Below are 25197 nucleotides of genomic sequence, written 5' to 3' on the forward strand. Positions count from 1 at the left end.
TCGGCCACCAGTTGTGCAAGTTCTCCCACTTAAAAAGATGAGAGAGGCCTGTAATTTTCATCATAGGTACACTTCAACTATGACGGACAAAATTAGAAAAAAAATACAGAAAATCACATTGTACGATTTTTAATGAATTTATTTGCAAATTATGGTGGAAAATAAGTATTTGGTCAATAACAAAAGTTTATCTCAATACTTTGTTATATACCCTTTGTTGGCTATGACAGAGGTCAAACATTTTCTGTAAGTCTTCACAAGGTTTTCACACACTGTTGCTGGTATTTTGGCCCATTCCTCCATGCAGATCTCCTCTAGAGCAGTGATGTTTTGGGGCTGTTGCTGAGCAACACAGACTTTCAACTCCCTCCAAAGATTTTCTATGGGGTTGAGATCTGGAGACTGGCTAGGCCACTCCGGGACCTTGAAATGCTTCTTACGAAGCCACTCCTTCGTTGCCCGGGCGGTGCGTTTGGGATCATTGTCATGCTGAAAGACCCAGCTACGTTTCATCTTCAATGCCCTTGCTGATGGAAGGAGGTTTTCACTCAAAATCTCACGATACATGGCCCCATTCATTCTTTCCTTTACACGGATCAGTCGTCCTGGTCCCTTTGCAGAAAAACAGCCCCAAAGCATGATGTTTCCACCCCCTTGCTTCACAGTAGGTATGGTGTTCTTTGGATGCAACTCAGCATTCTTTGTCCTCCAAACACGACGAGTTGAGTTTTTACCAAAAAGCTATATTTTGGTTTCAACTGACCATATGACATTCTCCCAATCTTCTTCTGGATCATCCAAATGCTCTCTAGCAAACTTCAGACGGGCCAGGACATGTAACTGGCTTAAGCAGGGGGATACGTCTGGCACTGCAGGATTTGAGTCCCTGGCGGCGTAGTGTGTTACTGATGGTAGACTTTGTTACTTTGGTCCCAGCTCTCTGCAGGTCATTCACTAGGTCCCCTCGTGTGGTTCTGGGATTTTTGCTCACCGTTCTTGTGATCATTTTGACCCCACAGGGTGAGATCTTGCGTGGAGCCCCAGATCGAGGGATATTATCAGTGGTCTTGTATGTCTTCCATTTCCTAATAATTGCTCCCACAGTTGATTTCTTCAAACCAAGCTGCTTACCTATTAGAGATTCAGTCTTCCCAGCCTGGTGCAGGTCTACAATTTTGTTTCTGGTGTCCTTTGACAGCTCTTTGACAGAAGTTTGGTATTTTATACTGATAACAAGTTCAAACAGGTGCCATTAATACAGGTAACAAGTGGAGGACAGAGGAGCCTCTTAAAGAAGAAGTTACATGTCTGTGAGAGCCAGAAATCTTGCTTGTTTGTAGGTGACCAAATACTTATTTTCCACCATAATTTGTTGTCATTCTTGTCATTTTGTCTGTCATAGTTGAAGTGTACCTATGATGAAAATTACAGGCCTCTCTCATCTTTTTAAGTGGGAGAACTTGCACAATTGGTGGCTGACTAAATACTTTTTTGCCCCACTGTATATACATGGGGGTTACAATCATCCCAGCTCTGCATATTTTGCTGCGAAGAGACAGAATCATTAGATCATTTGTTTTTGGTATTGTCCATATGTAGTTTGTGTTTATGGTCGCAGGTTCAGACACAGATGAAGAATTGCAACATTTACCTGGAGCTAACTCTGTAAACAGCACTGCTGGGGGATTTCAAAAGTCATAGTCAATCAATCAATAATATAATAATACTTGTATCTTTAATTTACAATCTGTAGAAACTATGAGAACTGAAAGAATCAGAACTTTTGTGAAACATCACAGCACAGTTGAAAAATATATGGCAAATAGAAATCAAAACTAGATAGTGTTCAGAGATAGATGTGAGGGGTTAAGTGGAGCTAAAGGGTGGAACTAAAAACAACAAGATGTATGTAATGTAAAATATACTATGTCCGTAAAATGTACGTACGAAAATATTCAGACCCCTTGACGGTTTCCACTTTTTGTTACTTTACAGCCTTAATCTTAAATGGATTAAATAAATAAAAACAATACTCCACAAGGACTAAGCGAAAACAGGATTTTAGACAGATTTGCAAATGTATTAAATATAAAAAACAGAAATACCTTATAATACCTTATAAGTATTCATACCCTTTGCTATGAGACTCGAAATTGAGCTCAGGTGCATCCTGACATGATTTGGAAAGGAATTGTCCGTAGAGCTCAGAGACAGGATTGTGTCGAGGCACAGATCTGGGGAAGGGTACCAAAACATTTCTGCAGCATTTAAGGTCCCTAAGAACACAGTGGCCTCCATCATTCTTAAATGGAAGAAGTTTGGAAGCACCAAGACTCTTCCAAGAGCTGACAGCCTGGCCAAACTGATCAATCGGGGGAGAAGGGCCTTGATCAGGGAGGTGACCAAGAACCCGATGGTCACTCTGACAGAGCTCTAGAGTTCTTCTGTGGAGATGGGAGAACCATCCAGAAGAAACACCCATCTCTGCAGCACATCTCTGCAGAACCAATCAGGCCTTTATGGTGAAGTGGCCAGACGGAAGCCACTCCTCAGTAAAAGGCAACTCAGGTTGGAGTTGATACTGGATGTAATATCCTGAATATATCAGATGTATCAGGATGGAATGGAAACTTGGAGTTTGCCAAAAGGCTCCAAAAGACTCTCAGACCATGAGAATCTTTGGTCTGATGAAACCAAGATTGAACTCTTTGGCCTCAATGCCAAGCGTCATATTTGGAGGAAACCTGGAACCGTCCTTACGGTTAAGCAAGGTGGTGGCAGCATCATGCTATGGGGATGTTTTTCAATGGCAGGGGCTGCGAGAATAGTCAGTATCAAGGCAAAGATGAATGGAGCAAAGTACAGAGAGATCCTTGATGAAAACCTGCTCCAGAGCACTCAGGACTTCAGACTGGGGCGAAAGTTCACCTTCCAACAGGACAATGACCCTAAGCACACAGCCAAGACAACGCAAGAGTGGCTTCGGGACAAGTCTCCAAATGTCCTTGAGTGGCCCAGCCACAGCCCGGACTTGAACCCGATCAAACATCTCTGGAGAGCCCTGAAAATAGCTGTGCAGCAACACTCCCCATCCAACCTGACAGAGCTTGAGAGGATCTGCAGAGAAGAATGGGAGTAACTTCCCAAATACAGGTGTGACAACCTTGTAGTCATACCCAAGAAGACTCGATGCCATAATCGCTGCAAAAGATGCTTCAACATTTCTTTTTCTAAAAAACAGTTTTTGCTTTGTCATTATGGGGTATTGTGTGTAGATTGGCGAGGGGGGGGGGGGGGGGGGGGGGGGGGGTATTTAATACACTTTAGAGTAAGTAAACCATGTGGAAAAATTCAAGGGGTCTGAATACTTTCCGACGGCACTGTAGGTTCAGAACATTTGTGAAACAGCACCGTTAAAAATATATGGCAAATAGCAATCAGAACTGGATGGTCTTCAGGTAGATGGGAGGGGTTGAGGCTAGCTGAAGAATGGGATTAAAAACAAACAAAAGTTAACTATTGTAAAATAAACTGTGTCTGTAAAATGTATATAGTATGTATAAGCTGGAAGTAGAAGCCTAAGTGTTGTTGTCCATTAGTTTACTCAAATTAGGGAAGGAGTGGTAGGGTTAGGGGAAAATAATAAATAAAAATATATATTTAAAAAATATATATATACAGTACATATATATATGGGGGATTGGAAATTATTCAGACAATTACATTGATGGAAGCCAAAATCTATCTGCAATATTAAAGCTGATCTACCCCCTAATAAAAATAAAGAAATAAAAAAGAACCAACCAACAGATACAGGCCCTCTCCTTTGCTAGCATACTGGCCCCTTGCATGTCTAATCAAGGTTGGAGTTGATACTGGATGTAATATCCTGAATATATCAGATGTATCAGGATGGAATGAAAGTAATGCAGGTTGAATAAGTCATATGAAATAGATATAGTGACTGGTATTGTCTAATAAATATTGGTCCAATAATATTTCTCAGACACCAAAACTTGTGAATTCAAATAGACTTTATTAACAAAGTAACAAGCCGAGCTGGTCCATGGATCAACGGTCTTTCCCAGCCTCAGAACACTCTTTTTAAACAGTTTTATTGTCACTCATCTCTATGTAAATGATCAACTCTTTTTGACTTCGCACCACTATTGTTTCTCACCCTAAGTTTGTTCTTTGAGGGGGGCTTTTCCCCACCTCTACAAATCATTTAACACTCTTCAAATCACTGAATCGATTATATTGGTGGCACAACTGTGACAATTTGGATGAAAAATAATAGGGGGCCCTACCAGGCTGCAAGTACATTCATTATATAGATTATATCAGCACCCACCAGGCTATAGTCACAAGTACATTCATTATATATATTATATCAGCACCCATCAGGCTATAGTCACAAGTACATTCATTATATATATTATATCAGCAACCACCAGGCTATAGTGACAAGTACATTCATTATATAGATTATATCAGCACCCACCAGGCTATAGTGACAAGTATATTCATTATATAGATTATATCAGCACCCACCAGGCTATAGTCACAAGTACATTCATTATATAGATTATATCAGCACCCACCAGGCTATAGTGACAAGTACATTCATTATATAGATTATATCAGCACCCACCAGGCTATAGTCATAAGTACATTCATTGTATTGATTCTGACACTTCTTATCCAGGCATGCATCTGGATTACAATGTGTGTCTATTTATTTTTTATATTGACTTTTCTTATGCTATACAGCTGTGGTTACAGGTTCCTTTAATGCTTTTAATGATTCTGTTTTATTACATTAATATTTCACAATATTCTACTGAAAGATCACCATAGTATCACTGTGAAATTGATTTAGTTTCTTTTTGGGAGGGTGTTGGTAGAGAAATTGAAGGCCATTTTTACCACGGCTTGAAATTGTACCAATTAAACCTAGAGATTATACTATAACATATTACGGGGTAAGATGATTTCATGCCATGCAAGGAAAATATGATGTGAAATGCTATATTGACTGGTATTGCTGAATCGTCAGACAGCCTTCTACTAAATTCACTTAAGGCAATAGCTTTTTGGGAAATGGCGAAGGTATAAAGTTATCACCCATGATAGAGGTGTTAGGGATTTACTTCCTGCCATATTGCCTGTCTGTCGCGTTATATGTCTTGGTTCTGTGTCAGCATGTCTGTGATGAGGGAGACATTTAGGGGAGAGGTAGATATGAACACGTGAAAGGAACTGAGGGGGATGGGTGGGAAGATACATGGTCTGGGGGAGGGGGTTGGGTGGGGGAGGAGGGGAAGGACTGTGTGGGAAAAAGTGGGGTGGGAGGGGTTGGGTGGGTGGCATCCTGCTGGGGGATCTCCAGGATTTTTTGGGGGTTTGTTTTGTCTGAAGTTTGGGTTTTTCCTTAACACCTCACACTGTTTATGATGTATCCATTTGTTTTCTATGTTAAACTTCTGCACCTTGCTGTAAATCTTCTGCTGTAAGTCTTTGTATGTTCATCTTGTCATTTAGATAAATAAATAAAATGGTGCTCAATCAAATTTTTACCTTTGCTCTACAATAAAACATATTTGAGTTAGTAGATATTGCAAGCACTAAACCACAGTGCCATCAGAAAGTATTCAGACCCCTTGACTTTTTCCACATTTTGTTATGTTACAGCCTTATTCTATGATGGATTAAATAAATAAAAATCCTCAGCAATCTACACACATTGCCCCATAATGACAAAGTGAAAAGAGGTTGTTAGACATGTTTGAAAATGTATTAAAAAAAACAGAAAAACCTTATTTACATAAGTATTCAGACCCTTTGCTATGAGACTCGAAATTGAGCTCAGGTGCATCCTGTTTCCATTGATCATCCTTAAGATGTTTCTACAACTTGATTGGAGTCAACCTGTGGTAAATTCAGTTGATTGGACATGATTTAGAAAGGGACAACCCGGTCTATATAAGGTCCCACAGTTGACAGTGCATGTCAGAGCAAAAATCAAGCCGCGAGGTCAAAGTAATTGTCTGTAGAGCTCAGAAACAGGATTGTGTCGAGGCATACATCTGGGGAAAGGTACCAAAAAATATCTGCAACATTGAAGGTACCCAAGAACACAGTGGCCTCCATAATTCTTAAATGGAAGAAGTTTGGAACCACCAAGACTCTTCATTGAGCTGGCCGCCCAGTCAAACTGAGTAATCGGCGGAGAAGGGCCTTGGTCAGGGAGGTGACCAAGAACCCGATGGTAACTCTGAGAGTGCTCTAGAGTTCCTTGGTGGAGATGGGAGAACATTCCAGAAAGACAACCATCTCTGCAGCACTCCACCAAAAGGCCCCTAAAGACTCTCAGATCATGAGAAACAAGATTCTTGGGTCTGATGAAAGCAATATATTACTCTTTGGCCTGAATGCCAAGCTTCACGTCTAGAGGAAACCTGGCACCATCCCTACGGTGAAGCATTGTGGTTACAGCATCATGCTGTGTGGATGTTTTTTAGCGGCACGGACTGGGAGACTATTCAGGACCAATGCAAAGATGAAGGGAGCAAAGTACAAAGAGATCCTTGATGAAAACCTGCTCCAGAGCACTCAGGACCGCAGACTGGGGCGAAGGTTCACCTTCTAACAGGACAACGACCCTAAGCACACTGCCAATACAACGCAGGAGTTGTATTGCAGGAGTGGGCCACACATTCTCTGAATGTCCTTGAGTGGCCCAGGAAGAGCCTGGACTTGAATCCGATCTAACATCTCTGGAGAGACCTGAAAATAGCTGAGCAGCAACGCTCCCCATCCAACCAAACAGAGCTTGAGCGGAGCTGCAGAGAAGAATGGTAGAAATCTCCAAATATAGGTGTGCCCAGTTTTTTTTCTCCACCTTTATTTAACCAGGTAGGTTAGTTGAGAACAAGTTCTCATTTACAACTGCGACCTGGCCAAGATAAAGCAAAGCAGTGCGACACAAACAACAAACAGAGTTACACATGGAATAAACAAACATACAGTCACAACAGAGAAAAAGTCTCTAAACAGTTTGTGCAAATGAGGTAAGATAAGGGAGGTAGACAAATAGGCCATAGTGGCAAAAATAATGACAATTTTGCAATTAAACACTGGAGTGATATATGTGCAAAATATGAATGTGCAAGTAGAGATACTGGGGTGCAAAGGAAAAATACAAAATAAATACAAAATAAAATAATAATAAATAACAGTATGGGGATAAGGTCTATGGGCTATGGGCTATTTACAGATGGGCTATGTACAGGTGCAGTGATCTGTGAGCTTCTCTGACAGCTGGTGCTTAAAGTTAGTGAGGGAGATATGGGTCTCCAGCTTCAGTGATTTTTGCAATTCGTTCAAGTCATTGGCAGCAGCGAACTGGAAGGAAAGGCGGCGAAATGTGGAATTGGCATTGTGGTTCGACGAGGGAAATATACCTGCTGGAGCGCATGCTACGGGTGGGTGACCAGTGAGCTGAGATAAGGCAGGGCTTTATCTAGCAAAGACTTATAGATGACCTGGAGCCAGTGGGTTTGGCGACGAATATTAAGCAAGGGCCAGCCAACGAGAGCATACAGGTCGCAATGGTGGGAAGTATATGGGGCTTTGGTGACAAAACGGATGGCACTGTGATAGACTGCATCCAATTTGCTGAGTAGAGTGTTGGAGGCTATTTTGTAAATTACATCGCCGAAGTCAAGGATCGGCAGAATCGGCAGTTTTACGAGGGTATGTTTGGCAGCATGAGTGAAGGATGCTTTGTTGCGAAATAGGAAGCAGATTCTAGGTTTAATTTTGGATTGGAGATGCTTAATGTCTGAAAGGAGAGTCTGGAAGGAGAGTTTACAGTCTAACCAGACACCTAGGTATTTGTAGTTGTCACGTATTCTAAGTCAGAACCGTCCAGAGTAGTGATGTAACTAAGTCAGGTTTGTAGACCTCCTTGCTTGCACACACCTTTTCAGTTCTGCCCACAAATTTTCTATGGGATTGAGGTCAGGGCTTTTGTGATGGCCACTCCAATACCTTGACTTTGTTGTCCTTAAGCCATTTTGCCACAACTTTGGAAGTATGCTTGGGGGTCATTGTCCTTTTGGAAGACCCATTTGCGACCAAGCTTTAATTTCCCGACTGATGTTTGAGATTCTTCAAAATAGCCATATAATTTTCCGTCCTCATGATGCCATCTATTTTGTGAAGTGCACCAGTCCCTCCTGCAGCAAAGCACCCTCACAACACTGCCACCCCCGTGCTTCATGGTTGGGATGGTGTTCTTTGGCTTGCAAGCCTCCCCTTTTTTCCTCCAAATATAACGATGGTCATTATGGCCAAACAGTTCTATTTTTGTTTCGTCAGACCAGAGGTCATTTCTCCAAAAAGTACGATCCCCATGTGCAGTTGCAAACCATAGACTGGCTTTTTTAAGGCGGTTTTTGAGCAGTGGCTTCTTCCTTGCTGAGCAGCCTTTCAGGTTATGTCGATATAGGACTTGTTTTACTGTGGATATAGATACTTTTGTACCTGTTTCCTCCAGCATCTTCAGAAGGTCCTTTGCTGTTGTTCTGGGATTGATTTGCACTTTTCGCACCAAAGTATGTTCGTCTCTATAAATGTATATATCTGTATATACAGTTGAAGTCGGAAGTATGTGCAAAAGTACAATCTCACTTGCTGAAACCTTCACTTGTGCGCAGAAATTTAGAAACAAAACATGCCAATTTGAAAAATAAGACACAGGAGTTTTTTGAGTGAGAATTAAGACGACTTTCGAGTAGTAAGACATGTATAAAAGCAACAGATTCCATTAATAAGAAGGGGCTAGAAGCGTCTTATATGGTGAGCTACCGAGTGGCTAGGACAGGCAAGCCCCATACTATTGTCGAGGACTTTTTCTCCAAGATGGCGATCCAGTTAGGCAACTTTTGTCTTCGTCCTGTCATGTCCCATGTATATATCTTTTTATATATATTTTTTTCCATCGCATATATTTAAAAATATTTTTCTTAACCCCAACTACAACATGCAACCTGCCTCACCCAATGTGGTATGGATCTGCTATTTTCTTTACTTTAGAACCGGAACCCCCAAGAGAAGCTAGTAGTCAGCTAGCCACTGCTAGTGGTCATCAGCTAACCTTTAGCCATGACAACTCCTGCCAGTCTGCACGGCATGAATCAACCCAGAGCTTATCGGACCTCTTTTTCTCCATATCTACGGATTCCTACCGCAAGCTCTGAACCTCTTCACCTGGATCATCGCAGCTAGCTAGCTGCTATCCTGATTGGCTTCTCCTGGCTAACGTCCCTGTCTCGAGGCAAGCACCAATTACCCTGGAGCTAGCCTATGCTAGGCCCAACTCCCGGCTAGCTGAAGAGGTCAATCAGCCACTCCTTGCGCTACAATACCTATTTTGCCATTTGGCCTGGACCCCTTTTATTGCCGATACGGAGCCCCGCCGATCCATCACAACTAAACTACCGACGTAATCCGCCCGAGGCGGTCTCCTGAATGCCCATCTGCTAGCCGCGGCCCGCTAGCTGTCTAGAGCATACCGGACTGTTAGCTGAAGTGGTCCATCAGTCAATTTCTTGGGCTACTATACCTATTTTGCTAATTGGCCTGGACCCTTTTACTACATGGACCCCTGCTGATCCATCAGGACTGGTCTGCTGAAGTAACCGCACAAGGGGCTACAACAGACTTCTTCTGTCGCGACATCCCTCTAAGGCCCTTCTGCTAGCCTGCCCTCCCCGGCCCGCTAGCTGTCTGAATCGCCGTGTCTCCAGCCCGTTGGACCCTATCACTCAGCTACGCATGCCTCTCCCTAATGTCAATATGCCTTGTCCATTGCTCTTTTGGTTAGTGATTATTGTCTTATTTCACTGTAGATCCTCCAGCCCTGTTCAGATAACCCTCTTGTCCCACCTGGTTTAATTGATGTCTCTAGAGACAATACCTCTCTCATCATCACTCAATGTCTAAGTTTACCACCACTGTAATCACATCCTACCATACCGTTGTCTTTACATTATGCAATGAATCTATTCTACCGCGCCCAGAAACATGCTCCTTTTACTCTCGGTTCTTATAGCCCTTAGCCGTACCCTTATCCTACTCCTCCTCTGGCGATGTAGAGGTTAATCCAAGCCCTGCAGTACCTAGCTCCACTCCCATTCCTCAGGCACTCTCATTTGTTGACTTCTGTAACCAAAAAAGCCTTGGTTTCATGCATGTTAACATTAGAAGCCTCCTCCCTAAGTTTGTTTTATTCACTGCTTTAGCACACTCTGCCAAGCCGGATGTCCTAGTTGTGTCTGAATCCTGGCTTAGGAAGGCCACCAAAAACCCTGAAATGTCCATCCCTAACTATAACATTTTCTGACAAGATAGAACTGCCAAAAGGGGCGGAGTTGCAATCTACTGCAGAGAAAGCCTGCAGAGTTCTGTATTACTCACAGGTCTGTGCCCAAACAATTTGAGCTTCTACTTTTAAAAATCCACCTTTCCAGAAACAAGTCTCTCACCGTTGCCGCCTGCTTTAGACCACCCTCAGCCCCCAGCTGAGCCTTGGACACCCTATGTGAATTGATAAATAAATAAATAAATAACAGTATGGGTGATTTTTGCAATTCGTTCCAGTCATTGGCAGCAGAGAACTGGAAGGAAAGCATGGCCAAAGGAGGAATGGGCTTTGGGGGTGACCAGTGAAATATACCTGCTGAAGCGTCACCCCATCTATCTTCAGAGCTCGTGCTGTTAGGTGGCCTAAACTGGGACATGCTTAACACCCCGTCCATCCTACAATCTAAGATTAATTCCCTCAATCTCACACAAATTATCAATGAACCTACCAGGTACAACCCCAAATCTGTAAACACAGGCACCCTCATAGATATCATCCTAACCAACCTGCCTCCAAATACACCTCTGCTCTCTTCAACCAGGATCTAAGCGATCACTGCCTCATTGCTTGCGTCCGTAATGGGTCTGCGGTCAAATACCCACCCCTCATCACTGTCAAAGGCTCCCTAAAACACTTCAGCGATTTAGAACCAGGAACAGACATAGCCCGTGGTTCACTCCAGATCTGACTGCCCTTGACCAGCACAAAAATATCCTGTGGCGTACTGCATTAGCACCGAATAGCCCCCGCGACAAGCAGTTAGGAAAGCAATGGCTAGCTTTTTCAAACAGAAATTTGCATCCTGCAGCACAAACTCCAAACAGTTCTGGGACACTTTTAAGTCCATGGAGAAAAATGCAAGATAATTGAGAATTTTTCTACGGCTGGCCATGCTTTCCACCTAGCCACTCCTACCTTGGTCAACAGCCCTGCACCCCCCACAGCAACTTGCCCAAGCCTCCCCATTTCTCCTTCAACCAAATCAGATACCTGATGTTCTTGAAAGAGCTGAAAAATCTGGACCCCTCAAATCAGCAGGGCTAGACAATCTGGACACCCTCTTTCTAAAATTATCAGCCGAAATTGTTGCAACCCCTATTACTAACTCTTCTACCTCTCTTTCGTATCATCTGAGATTCCCAAAGATTGGAAAGCTGCCACGATCATCCCCCTCTTCAAAGGGGGAGACACTCTAGACCCAAACTGCTACAGAACTATATCTATCCTACCCTGCCTTTCTAAGGTCTTCAAAAGCCAAGTTAACAAACAGATCACCGGCCATTTCGAATCCCACAGTACCTTCACGCTATGCAATCTGGTTTCCGAGTTGGTCATGGGTGCACCTCAGCCACGCTCAAGGTCCTAAACGATATCATAACCACCATCGATAAAAGACAATACTGTGCAGCTGTATTCATTGACCTGGCCAAGGCTTTCAACTCTGTCAATCACCACATTCTTATCGGCAAACTCAATAGCCTTGGTTTCTCAAATGACTGCCTCACCTGGTTCACCAACTACTTCTCAGTTAGAGTTCAGTGTGTCAAATCGGACAGCCTGTTGTCCGGATCTCTGGCAGTCTCTATGGGGGTGCTACAGGGTTAAATTCTCGGGCCAACTCTTTTCTCTGTATACATCAATCATGTCACTCTTGCAGCTGGTGATTCTCTGATCCACCTTTACGCAGACGATGCCATTCTGTATATTTCTGTCCCTTCTTTGGACACTGTGTTAACTAACCTCCAGAAGAGCTTCAATGCCATACAACTCTCCTTCCATGGCTTCCAACTGCTCTTAAATGCAAGTAAAACTAAATGCATGCTCTTCAACCGATTGCTGCGTGCACCTGCCCACCCATCCAGCATCACTACTCTGGATGGTTCTGACTTAGAATATATGGACAACTACAAATACCTAGGTGTCTGGTTAGACTGTAAACTCTCCTTCCAGACTCACATTCCTATTTCGCAACAAAGCATCCTTCACTCATGCTGCCAAACATACCCTCGTAAAACTGACTATCCTGTCGATTCTTGACTTCGGCGATGTAATTTACAAAATAGCCTCCAACACTCTAATCAGCAAATTGGATGCAGTCTATCAAGGTGCCATCCGTTTTGTCACCAAAGCCCCATATACTTCCCACCATTGCGACCTGTATGCTCTCGTTGGCTGGCCCTTGCTTCATATTCGTCGCCAAACCCACTGGCTCCAGGTCATCTATAAGTCTTTGCTAGATAAAGCCCTGCCTTATCTCTTCTCACTGGTCACCCACCCGTAGCATGTGCTCCAGCAGGTATATTTCACTGGTCACCCCCAAAGCCCATTCCTCCTTTGGCCGTGCTTTCCTTCCAGTTCTCTGTTGCCAATGACTGGAACGAATTGCAAAAATCACCCATACTGTTATTTATTTATTTTGCTCCTTTGCACCTCATTATCTCTACTCTACTCTCATTCATCTTCTGCACATCAATCACTCCAGTGTTTAATTGCTAAATTGTAATTATTTCACCACTATGGCCTATTTATTGCATTACCTCCCTTATCCTAATTCATTTGCACACACTATATACAGTGGGGCAAAACAGTATTTAGTCAGCCACCAATTGTGCAAGTTCTCTCACTTAAAAAGATGAGAGAGGCCTGTAATTTTCATCATAGGTACACTTCAACTATGACAGACAAAATTAGAAAAGAAATACTTTTTTCTATTGTGTTTGTTACATTCCTCAGTTTCTGTGTTGTGGTTTGTTATGTGTGTGTTTCAGGACGGTGTCCTGAAATCCCCTACAGCTGATTGATCAGCCCCATTGATTGGAGAGCTGACCCCGCCCTCTCGTCAGAACACAGCTGTTGTCAATTACCAACACCTTTTACAGCTGTATATAAACCAGTGTTCTGTTGCTCAGGGGAGATTTGATTGTGATATAGATCGCAGAGAGATGATTGCAGAATGCATTTGCTGAGAGAGGAGGTGGGTAAGTGGGTTAGTGTTAGTTGTTGCTGGGAGCAGTTGGTATGTTCTGTAAGGGGAAGGCACCTAGGGAGTGCTTAGGCAAGAGGCCCGCGGGCATACATATACCCGTAGTATATTCACTGTCTAGGCACACTAGGTAAGACCTGGGCTGTATATTGGTTAGCGCACCAGGTGGTGCTAAGTTAGATAGGTAGTGGGTAGGCAGGTTAGATAGGAGAGGGTAGGTTAGATAGGTAGTGGGAAGGCAGGTTAGATAGGAGAGGTGGACTTTGACATTTACTTTCTTTGCTTTGGTTCCGTCCAGCCCCTTTTCCCCATATTGCCGTGTGACGGAATAAATTCCTTGTAAACGGTACCACTCTCTCTGCCTTTTGTCATCCTTACTTGCACCTACAGTCCCATACCTCTTTCACTTCACGGAGAGTTGAGTTGTGGCAGGGTGTTGCGTTCCCTCTTCATAGAGTCGTGCGTAACAGTTATTGACTGTATGTTTGTTTATTCCATGTGTAACTCTGTGTTTGTGTCGCACTGCTTTGCTTTATCTTGACCATGTTGCAGATGTAAATTGGAACTTGTTCTCAACTAGCCTACCTGGTTAAATAAAGGTGAAAAATGTTTTAATTCTTCCTGCTGCCGCAGATATGGCTGGGGGAAAAGGCCCAAAAAACGATACAATGCCTTCATCAAACAACACTGTTTCACGACGCATCGGTGACATGACATTTTTTAAACAATTACTGCTTCATATACAAGCCAGTGAATTCTATGCGTTACAGCTGGATGAGTTAACAGACGTGGCAGGCCTGGCACAGCTCCTTGAAACGGCAGATTTCCTCCTCTTCGTCTGAAGAGGAGTAAGGGTCGGACCAAGATGAGGCGTGGTAAGTGTTCATGATGTTTATTTTAAAGACATAAACTGAACACTAAAATACAAAAACAATAACCGTGAACAAACCGAAACAGTACGGTGTGGCGACAAACACAGACGCGGAAACAAACACCCACCAACAAACAGTGAAACCCAGGCTACCTAAGTATGATTCTCAATTAGAGACAACTAATGACACCTGCCTCTGATTGAGAACCATACTAGGCCGAAACATAGAAATCCCAAAATCATAGAAAAACAGACTGCCCACTCCAACTCACGCCCTGACCATACTAAATAATGACAAAACAAAGGAAATAAAGGTCAGAACGTGACACTCCTGGTATGTCTGTTATGTTTACGGGGGGTCAATTAAGGAAAACATCCTCTTCTGCAAACCACTGGAAACCAGGACAAGAGGAGAGGATATTTTTAAAGTACTGGACAGCTTTGTGACATCAAATGGACTTTGGTGGTCAAGATGTGTTGGTATCATTACTGATAGCGCAAAAGCCATGAGAAGGAGACATAGTGGAGTGGTAATGTACGTGCAAGCAGTTGCTCCCGACGCCACTTGGGTACACTGCAGCATCCACAGAGAGGCTCTTGCTGCCAAGGGAATGCCTGACAGCTTGACTTTGTTAAAGCAAGGCCTCTGAACTCGTGTATTTTCTGCAATATGCAATGATATGAGCAGCGCCCATGTAACGCTTTTACAACATACAGAAGTGCGCTGGTTATCAAGGGGCAAAGTATTGACACATTTTTTTTTTAAATTGAGAGACGAGCTTAAAGTTTTCTTTAATGACCATAATTTTAACTTGTCTGACCGCTTGCATGATGACGAGTTTCTCACACGACTGGCCTATCTGGGTGATCGCCTGAATCATCTGAAGCTAGGATTACAGGGACTCTCTGCAACTATATTCAATGTGCGGTACAAAATTGAGGCTATGATTAAGAAGTTGTAGCTCTTCTTTGTCTGCATTAACAAAGCACAGATCTTTCCATCACTGTATGATTTATTTGTGTGCAAATGAACTCAAGCTTACAGACAATGTCAAATGTGATATAGCGAAGCAGCTGAGTGAGCTGGGTGCGCAATTACGCAGGTACTTTCCTGAAACGGACGACACAAACACCTGGATTCGTTATCCCTTGCTTGCCCTGCCTCCAGTCCACTTACCGATATCTGAACAAGAGAGCCTCATCTGTGAAAATTGTACTGTATTTAATCAGAAGCCACTGCCAGATATCTGGATAGGGCTAAGCTCAGAGTTTCTTTCCTTGGCAAATCGCGCTGTTAAGACGCTGATGCCCTTTGCAACCACGTACCTATGTGAGAGTGGATTCTCGGGCCTCACTAGAATGAAAACAAAATACAGGCAGAGACCACATGTGGAAAATGATTTAACACTGAGACTCTCTCCAATACAACCCAACATTGCAGAGTTATGTGCATGCGTTCAAGCACACCCTTCTCATTAACCTGTGGTGAGTTATTCACAATTTTTGACGAACAAATAAGGTTTTATATCTAAGATGGCTGGGCGAGTAAGGTCTGGACGAGTGTCTCGTTGCTCTGTGCGTGGCGTCTGTTGATCTGTTGCTCCTGTGTGAGGTGTTGCGGTTGAGGGCGATGTCCTTTAGGGTCCGGGCGAAGGTGGGCATTACTGCCTTGTACAGGTGGACGTATACAAGGCAGTGTTCTCTCTCCCTATGCTCAGAAAATAGGAAGCAGAGGCTTCCAAGTTTCACCATCTAGTAAGCTCTCTCTCTTCATCTCTCTCTTGTTTGGATTGACCTCCAGGTTGCTCAAGGCAGATGGTGGGAAGGAAGGGAAGTTGCAACCGGTTGCACAGGAATCTCCTACTACCTTTTAAAGCTTGAATACATCATCCCTCTCAATATACTCTCACTATCATGCTGTTATGACTTCTGCTGTAGGCTTCTGGGGAGCGCTGCCCCCAACAGTCCTTTAAAGCTGCAATATGTAACTATTTGGGGACCTGACCAAATTCACATAGAAATGGCTTGTTTTGTCACATAAACTGAAATTAGGCAAACTATTAGAATTTTAGCAAACAGAAAATGCCAGTGCGATTTCTACATAGTGCACCTTTAACATAAGCACCTATCTGTGTCTTGCACAGCTGCAGAGGCCCGCTTCCCAAAATAAACAAGGTGGAAAAACAGACAGGGCCACAAACATAAAACACCAAACAAAAGTTGAGAGAGCTCAGAGGAGAGAAACATGGTGTGATGATCGGAGTGTCCCCTCTTCGTTTGCATCTGGGGCCTGCTTGGTTTCAGAGAACACTGTGCCCATCTAACTTGATTTCAAGATGTGGAGACAAGAGGTAGAGGGACCAGGGAAATTATACCCAAGGAGAACAAAGTGCTGCTATCAAATGCACATCCCAGCGATGGTCCCTGGGAAGGCAGGCTGCAGACCCCTGGACCCTCTGAAGACTCATTTACTGCCTCTCTGAGATCTCCTCCGAACAGCGCAACATAAAAGTCTCCAACTGTGATGGATTCATAAAGGCATGCTTAGCCTGCGTCTGTCGAGGCTACCCGGGGCTACAGACAAACAAACAGCATAGTCTCTGTTGGCAGCAGGGCCGCTTATGGAACATTCATGTGGACTCAGCCTCCATGTGGACACAGCTGATTTAATTTCATCTCTTCACTATCCCACTAATAGGCTTTTCTTTTTACTCTATATTGATACTCACCCAAGACAAGGACTCAACTAAGTGAATCCCCTTTGCAAAATGAAACACCTGCAAAGTTTACTAGCAGCTCTCCATGGAAACCCTAAAGTGTTCTCTGCTAACCCTAATGGGATGTAGGGTTGACTATACCCCTCACACATTCTTAGGTGAGGGACTCAAGGCTGTACTTATTACTGTCCATAAATGAAGTAGTGCTTCAACTGCTGAACATATTATTATGTGTCAGTGGGTTTGAACGTGTGCATGCAACTGATTGACCTGTGTGTGTGTGTGTGTGTGTGTGTGTTTCCTCCATGCGTGTCTTCCGTGCTGCTTAATGTGTTATGGTTCTGAGTCTTTATGACTAATTATCATGTCTATAGAAGGATTAGGAGTGGTCTGTCTGACTGTTTGCTAACCGCCCCAGACTATGAGCACCAGACAGACCAACTGGTCAATGGCTCCAGTCTCCTCCAGTTTCTGTGTGACACAAACACCACGATGGTCGGTTGGTTGGTTGTGATGCTCGTTATTCACCATGACCACGATTTCCTCCATTGCAAAAGGCCTCATGACAAACGGAACAATAACGGAAACAATAATACTAGCATCCACCACTTCCACCCTGGTGAGACCAAAATATGTGCCGCCCGCCTAATACGAGCCAGCTGTGTTCTGGGTGGGGGGAATTAAAACATGGCCTATACAAGTCCAATTGCCAATGGGAGTACAGACACTCAGGGAAAGTATGTGGTGCTGGCCAGATGATATTTGTCAAGTCATTCTTGTTTAGGAAAGATGCAAAAATAACAACAATGCCACTGGTTAATAATTTTTATTTTTTATGGTAATGCGAATTCTGAACTCATGAAAGTATGGTCAATTTGGTTAGAACGAGCTGCGAGTCAAACAGAGAACAATGTATAGGTGAGAAGGGTTTTAACGTGGCGACAACTCAACAGACTCCGTCTCTGAGGCTGATGTAAAGGGCAACAGCAACACTTACAGCAGAGAAGTGAACAACAGAACAAAAACAAAAACATCTGTCTTTTCTCCTATTTTCTCCTTAATTTCTACCTTGTTGTTTAGCCTACTTTTCATTTCACCCGTGGAATGGTGCAAAGCCATAGTAAATCTGGGCCCGTATTAATAAAGCGTCTCAGAGTATGAGTGCTGATCTAGGCTCAGTTCTGCCTTTTAGATCATAATGAATAAGATTACATGGACAGCGGGGACATGATCCTAGATCAGCACTCCTACTCTGAGAGGCTTTATGAATACGGGCCCAGGTCCAAAGTATTTTAGGTTGGGGGATCTTACTTGTAGAGGCTGTCGGGTTCCAGGCACTTGAAGACCAGCGAGTAGAGCACAGAGTGAGGATGGTCTCCATTCCTCCGACCCGCAACCACACAGGACGAACCCAAACCTGAGAACAGGTCATCCACCAGACTTAACACCTCACCTACCGGAGATGGGAGGAGAAAGAAAGAGAGAAAGAAGGAAAGAGTGAGACAGAAGATGTAGAATGAGAGAAAGTGAGAGAATAGATGTATGAAGAGGAAAAGACGGATGGAGAGACAATCACAGGGTTAATAGACTTACTGTGCATTGACCATGTTGGAACCCATGTCCTGTTCCTCTTAAATAAAGTGGCAAATCTACCAGAAAGGCCACAAGTCTGCTGTTTTGTCCTAACATGCACTCTCACCTATTGTTCTTCGGTGATATGTTTTAAAAAACAAACACATGCCAAGCTAGCCTTGGTCACATGGCACATGTTTCAACAGAAAACAGACACAAGTGCAATGAAAAGTAATGAATTAAGTTTTAAGAGGGAGATTCTTTCCAGCATCGATCCTTCCACTTGGCGCTTAATTGTGTTCCAAGTCATTCCGAGTTTCACTTCAGCTCAGCCCAGAGGGAAAGATTTCTGAAGCACAAATCCTGAGGCAAAATTAAATCAGACTTCCTCTGGCAGCCGGCCCTACACGGTACATTATAGAACCGTAAGAAAACAGGACTTTTCTCCTTTATGGCCACATGGTACTGTTACAATGATATCTCACTGAGAACCCCTGTGTCTCACAAACACCAGTTCACAAGTTGTGAAATATCTTTCATGTCAGCTTAAGGGAAAATAATGACACACTTGTTCATTCAGACATGCACCAAACCGTTTCCAGCGCTCAGAGGGGTGATGGAAAAGAGAGAGAGCTGTCGAAACAGTTTAAAAGCTCTAAAATGTGGGGATTTCAAACGATTTCTACAAGATGTAAAGGGAGCTTAGCTTCAGCTTATGACATGCAGGCCAACTTATAAACACAGGGAATATGTCTGTCCGGTGGGGCAGTAGGATATGGTAAGGAGGGTTGCAAAAGTGAGGAAAGAAGTGAACGGATGAAAGATTTGACATGTTCCCAGAAAGGGGTCTGTGTATAGTAGGTTTCCCAAACACATTCCTATACTTCGAGTCTCCCTGTGCCAGGTTTACTATTTCGAAGGTTTTCTCTTTCTAAACATGCAATGCAAATTGGACCTTTATTTATTCACAGGAGGAGAGCCAGCAGAACAGTACACTATAGGTTGTTTTTCCTGTTGGACTGAAATCCTCTTTTGAGAAACATGCTGAAATAGGCCTAACTGGAATTGTCTTGGAATTTTCTTGATCCTCTACCGATATAATTGATGATTTACTTGAAAGTTTATGTTACGCTTGTGTACATTTTCTCTCTGGGATGAATTAGTTCACATATATTCAGTCCACATGTTTTGAATGAAAACGTACATACAAGTAGTCTTTGTACATTCATAGTACATGAAGTCTGGTGGGGCATGCGGTGATGGTAAGGAGGGTTGCAAAAGAGAGGAGGAAAGAGGTGAACGAATGAAAGATTTGACATGTTCCCAGAAACACAATCCATGCTATCTCTGGTGAAGACCACCAGCACACTCAGTAAACAATACATTGCCAGATCCTTCTTCGAAACATCCATGTTAATCCAACCAAAAATGAAATAAGAGAGCACATCGACACTAGTTCAAACACACCATGCTTACACATCACAGGCCTTGTCCATAAAGGCTGATCCTTGTTTAAATAAGAGCACTTGGCAAAAAGAACACTTAAAATGACACACGGTGATTTACTGTCCCGAAACCATGTAAAAGTGTTTACATGCTTGACCATGTTTTTATGGAGGATGGGATGGGTAAGTATTTGTAAGCCATATTGTCTTAGCATAGCCGAGCAGTCCCTTTTGATCCTGGGGTCGGAGTCAACATTGTCCTTATGATTCCACCGTATGTGTGGCCTTGGCCCGCATACCACCAAGCTGCTGCTGCTCACGATTTATGGAACAGATCTGGGCCCCGTTTCCCAAAAGTATCTTAAGGCTACGTTCATAGTTAGAACTTTCGTAGGAGCATCGTTAGATCTCCCAGCTGTTTCCCAAAACCATCATTACTAAAGTTACTCTTAAACACTCGTTATTAGACCACAGCTAAGTACGTCGTTAGATGCTCTTTTTTTTTTTGCCCTTCCGCATCACTTTATACACATATATCAGCTAAACACAAAATCAAGCTGTTTATCTGTCTTTCTGTGACCACCGATAATTTCAGAATGAATGTAACCGTGAAAGATGCTTCATATGAAAACCGAGATGAATGTATTCAAAGATATATATAAAGTGTAGCAGGGTGATTTTAATTGTCCCCCCCCCCAAGTTTTCAGATTTTCTATTTACTGTTGAACATAAAAGATGGCAAAAACACCAGCAAATCAGCTCCAAGTGATTTAAATTTTTGAAATCTGTTCCAAAGTATTCCCACACATAATAGAGAGACTGTATATGTGATCATATACACATTTCAACAAGGTTTGAAATGTAGTAAAATTGTATACAGTATCTGTTTAGGCTTCTTGTGGCCCCCTGACCATTCACCCAAGAAAAATTTGAATGATATTGAAATCAATTTCATGTTAATTGAATTTGTTTTAAAAAATAAGCTATTTGTACGATACTCTCTGTAATTTTTGGCTCAATATATTTCATGATGTGTACTGATGTGCCAAATCTTGATTTAGTTCATTATTATAGGGTAAGCATTGGAATAAGACACCTCAATATTTGTAGCCACAGAGGATATCGCTCTAGGAGCTGACCTATCGTCAGTATTGTGGAATAATTTGTTAAGGTGAGATTGTAAAGGGAGAACACTGATCCAAAAGTAGTGCTTTCTTCTTTCGATCCTTTCGATGCCTCAACGACGCACTTAGAAAATGTTCTCTCTGTGTGGTGTTTTTGGAAATGGATGTTACATACTCGACCGTTGTAGGAAAGATGTATCATTAAAACACACGGAAGCCTAAGTTCCATCGCTTTCGAGAAACCAGGCCCAGCTCTTCATTCACCGTTTTCCTCTCATTTACAGTGCTTTGCGAAAGTATTCGGCCCCCTTGAACTTTGCGACCTTTTGCCACATTTCAGGCTTCAAACATAAAGATATAAAACTGTATTTTTTTGTGAAGAATCAACAACAAGTGGGACACAATCATGAAGTGGAACGACATTTATTGGATATTTCAAACGTTTTTAACAAATCAAAAACTGAAAAATTGGGCGTGCAAAATTATTCAGCCCCTTTACTTTCAGTGCAGCAAACTCTCTCCAGAAGTTCAGTGAGGATCTCTGAATGATCCAATGTTGACCTAAATGACTAATGATGATAAATACAATCCACCTGTGTGTAATCAAGTCTCCGTATAAATGCACCTGCACTGTGATAGTCTCAGAGGTCCGTTAAAAGCGCAGAGAGCATCATGAAGAACAAGGAACACACCAGGCAGGTCCGAGATACTGTTGTGAAGAAGTTTAAAGCCGGATTTGGATACAAAAAGATTTCCCAAGCTTTAAACATCCCAAGGAGCACTGTGCAAGCGATAATATTGAAATGGAAGGAGTATCAGACCACTGCAAATCTACCAAGACCTGGCCGTCCCTCTAAACTTTCAGCTCATACAAGGAGAAGACTGATCAGAGATGCAGCCAAGAGGCCCATGATCACTCTGGATGAACTGCAGAGATCTACAGCTGAGGTGGGAGACTCTGTCCATAGGACAACAATCGTATATTGCACAAATCTGGCCTTTATGGAAGAGTGGCAAGAAGAAAGCCATTTCTTAAAGATATCCATAAAAAGTGTTGTTTAAAGTTTGCCACAAGCCACCTGGGAGACACACCAAACATGTGGAAGAAGGTGCTCTGGTCAGATTAAACCAAAATTGAACTTTTTGGCAACAATGCAAAACGTTATGTTTGGCGTAAAAGCAACACAGCTCATCACCCTGAACACACCATCCCCACTGTCAAACATGGTGGTGGCAGCATCATGGTTTGGGCCTGCTTTTCTTCAGCAGGGACAGGGAAGATGGTTAAAATTGATGGGAAGATGGATGGAGCCAAATACAGGACCATTCTGGAAGAAAACCTGATGGAGTCTGCAAAAGACCTGAGACTGGGACGGAGATTTGTCTTCCAACAAGACAATGATCCAAAACATAAAGCAAAATCTACAATGGAATGGTTCAAAAATAAACATATCCAGGTGTTAGAATGGCCAAGTCAAAGTCCAGACCTGAATCCAATCGAGAATCTGTGGAAAGAACGGAAAACTGCTGTTCACAAATGCTCTCCATCCAACCTCACTGAGCTCGAGCTGTTTTGCAAGGAGGAATGGGAAAAAATGTCAGTCTCTCGATGTGCAAAACTGATAGAGACATACCCCAAGCGACTTACAGCTGTAATCGCAGCAAAAGGTGGCGCTACAAAGTATTAACTTAAGGGGGCTGAATAATTTTGCACGCCCAATTTTTCAGTTTTTGATTTGTTAAAAAAGTTTGAAATATCCAATAAATGTCGTTCCACTTCATGATTGTGTCCCACTTGTTGATTCTTCACAAAAAAATACAGTTTTATATCTTTGTTTGAAGCCTGAAATGTGGCAAAAGGTCGCAAAGTTCAAGGGGGCCGAATACTTTCGCAAGGCACTGTAATTGCTTATCTCTTTAGTTTTTTTGTTGTTTTGTGCTTTTTCATTAGTTCATCTACACTGTTATGGTAGGCCACCTGTTTCGCGTTAACAGTTAATTGCGATGCGAACGAAGCGATGACCAAGTGTCATTAGGGGCTACCATAAACTGGAAGAATGATTTGGTGATGTTCAATGGGATAGAATGTGTTTTAGAACGTCTTAGCCTAGCAAGAATGTTACATTTTTCAGACAAAAATAAATAAAGTTTTACAAAAGTAATAACAAGGCAGGATTACGGAAGCGTTCAGGTTTACCTTTCCTCGCAGATAGCATATACCGAAAGCCAAGTATGCTAACAGTCAAACTATTTGTGAAACAGTAAATCGTCCCTATCAGACCACTTGATCTTTAGCGTAAACAAACCATAATGATGTATTTAAGATTGACTCTTGACCCAATACAGCTTGCCTCAGAATGCCTTTTCCAGTCTACTCTTCCCATTCAATGGCACAACTATGAAAGGAATGTCCCGGACAAGCCATAAATCTGCTCCTTCATGCAGGCTAAAGGTAGAAAGAGAGCGCAGAAAAGGAAGGTCGAAGGGCAGAGGAGGGAGGAGAGAGCAAGAAGGAGGGAGGGTGGGATAGAGAAGTCAGAAGTTTAATGTTTCTGGATGTGGTCTGTGAAGGAATGATGTCTTTGTATGTTTTGATAATCAGAATAAATCAGGGGCTGATGCGTGACTTGGTGCAGTCTAGATCAAGGATATCCTTTTATAGATGTGTAATTATCACATAATTGTGAGTTTCAAAAAGGCCAAAGACAAACAGCAGGGCTCACGCTCCTGTCTCTCAGCCAGCCTGCCCACCCATGGCTGTCCTGTCCACTCACAAAATACTGAACCCCGCCAGAGAGTGAGAGCTCACTGCACTGAGGCTAACCGCCACAAACACACGCACGTATGCACAAACACACATGTACAAACACAGGCACGTGCGCACACCCTTACACACACACACACACACACACATGCACACAAACACACACACATTCCCCACTGGGCACAGACATTAGTTCAACGTCTAGATTTGATTTACATTTGGTTGAGTTTTCAACTAACCTGAATTCAAAGTGAAATCAATCAAAGTCACTATGACATTGGATTTAGGTTTAAAGTTAGGTGAGAAAAAGACTAAATTCCCATACGTTGATGACTTATTTCAAATCCAATTTCCACGTTGATTTAACTTCATCACATTTAATTGTTTTGTTGAAATGACCTGTAAACAACGTTGGGCCACTCCGTCCTCCACTGTGTTCATCTCACAGGAGCCCTAAGATGCAGACCACATCGGTCTGTTGTGTGCACAGGCGTTGCAAAATAAATGTACACATACAGTGGCAAGAAAAAGTATGTGAACCCTTTGGAAATACCTGGATTTCTGCATAAATTGGTCATAACATTTGATCTGATCTTCATCCAGGTCACAACAATAGACAAACGGTCACGTTCTGACCTTTATTTCCTTTTGTTTTGTCATTATTTAGTATGGTCAGGGCGTGAGTTGGGGTGGGCAGTCTATGTTTGTTTTTCTATGATTTGGGTATTTCTATGTTTCGGCCTAGTATGGTTCTCAATCAGAGGCAGGTGTCATTAGTTGTCTCTGATTGAGAATCATACTTAGGTAGCCTGGGTTTCACTGTGTGTTTGTGGGTGATTGTTCCTGTCTCTGTGTTTTGCACCAGATAGGGCTGGTTTGGGTTTTCACGTTTCTTGTTTTTGTTAGTTTGTTCATGTGAAGTGATTTATTAAAACATGAGTCAAAATAACCACGCTGCGCTTTGGTCCGCCTCTCCGTCAATGGAAGAAATCCCTTACACAAACACAGTCTGCTTTAACAAATAACACACAAACAATTATACGTTTTCATGTCTTTATTGAACACACCGTGTAAAAATTCACAATGCAGGGTGGGAAAGGTATGCGAACTCGGATTACTTGGATGTAATAACTGGTTGACCCTCCCTTGGCAGCAATAACCTCAACCAAACGTTTTCTGTAGTTGCGGATCAGACCTGCACAACGGTCAGGAGGAATTTTGGACCACTCCACTTTACAAAACTGTTTCTGTTCAGCAATATGCTTGGGATGTCTGGTGTGAACTGCTCT

The 25197-nt window shown here is 42.8% G+C and overlaps 1 protein-coding gene across 1 annotated transcript in view; it reads right to left on the minus strand.

The window, feature by feature from the left end:
- LOC139388322 (astrotactin-2-like) overlaps positions 1–25197 on the minus strand; it is a 472647-nt gene that overhangs the window by 22653 nt on the left and 424797 nt on the right. Inside the window, exon 20 of the mRNA XM_071134926.1 lies at positions 18315–18456. Coding sequence (XP_070991027.1) covers positions 18315–18456 — 142 coding nt within the window. The remainder of the gene's footprint in view (positions 1–18314; positions 18457–25197) is intronic.

Source organism: Oncorhynchus clarkii, chromosome 29 (genome assembly GCF_045791955.1).
Source record: "Oncorhynchus clarkii lewisi isolate Uvic-CL-2024 chromosome 29, UVic_Ocla_1.0, whole genome shotgun sequence".
In the NCBI taxonomy this organism is placed as follows: Eukaryota; Metazoa; Chordata; class Actinopteri; order Salmoniformes; family Salmonidae; genus Oncorhynchus; species Oncorhynchus clarkii.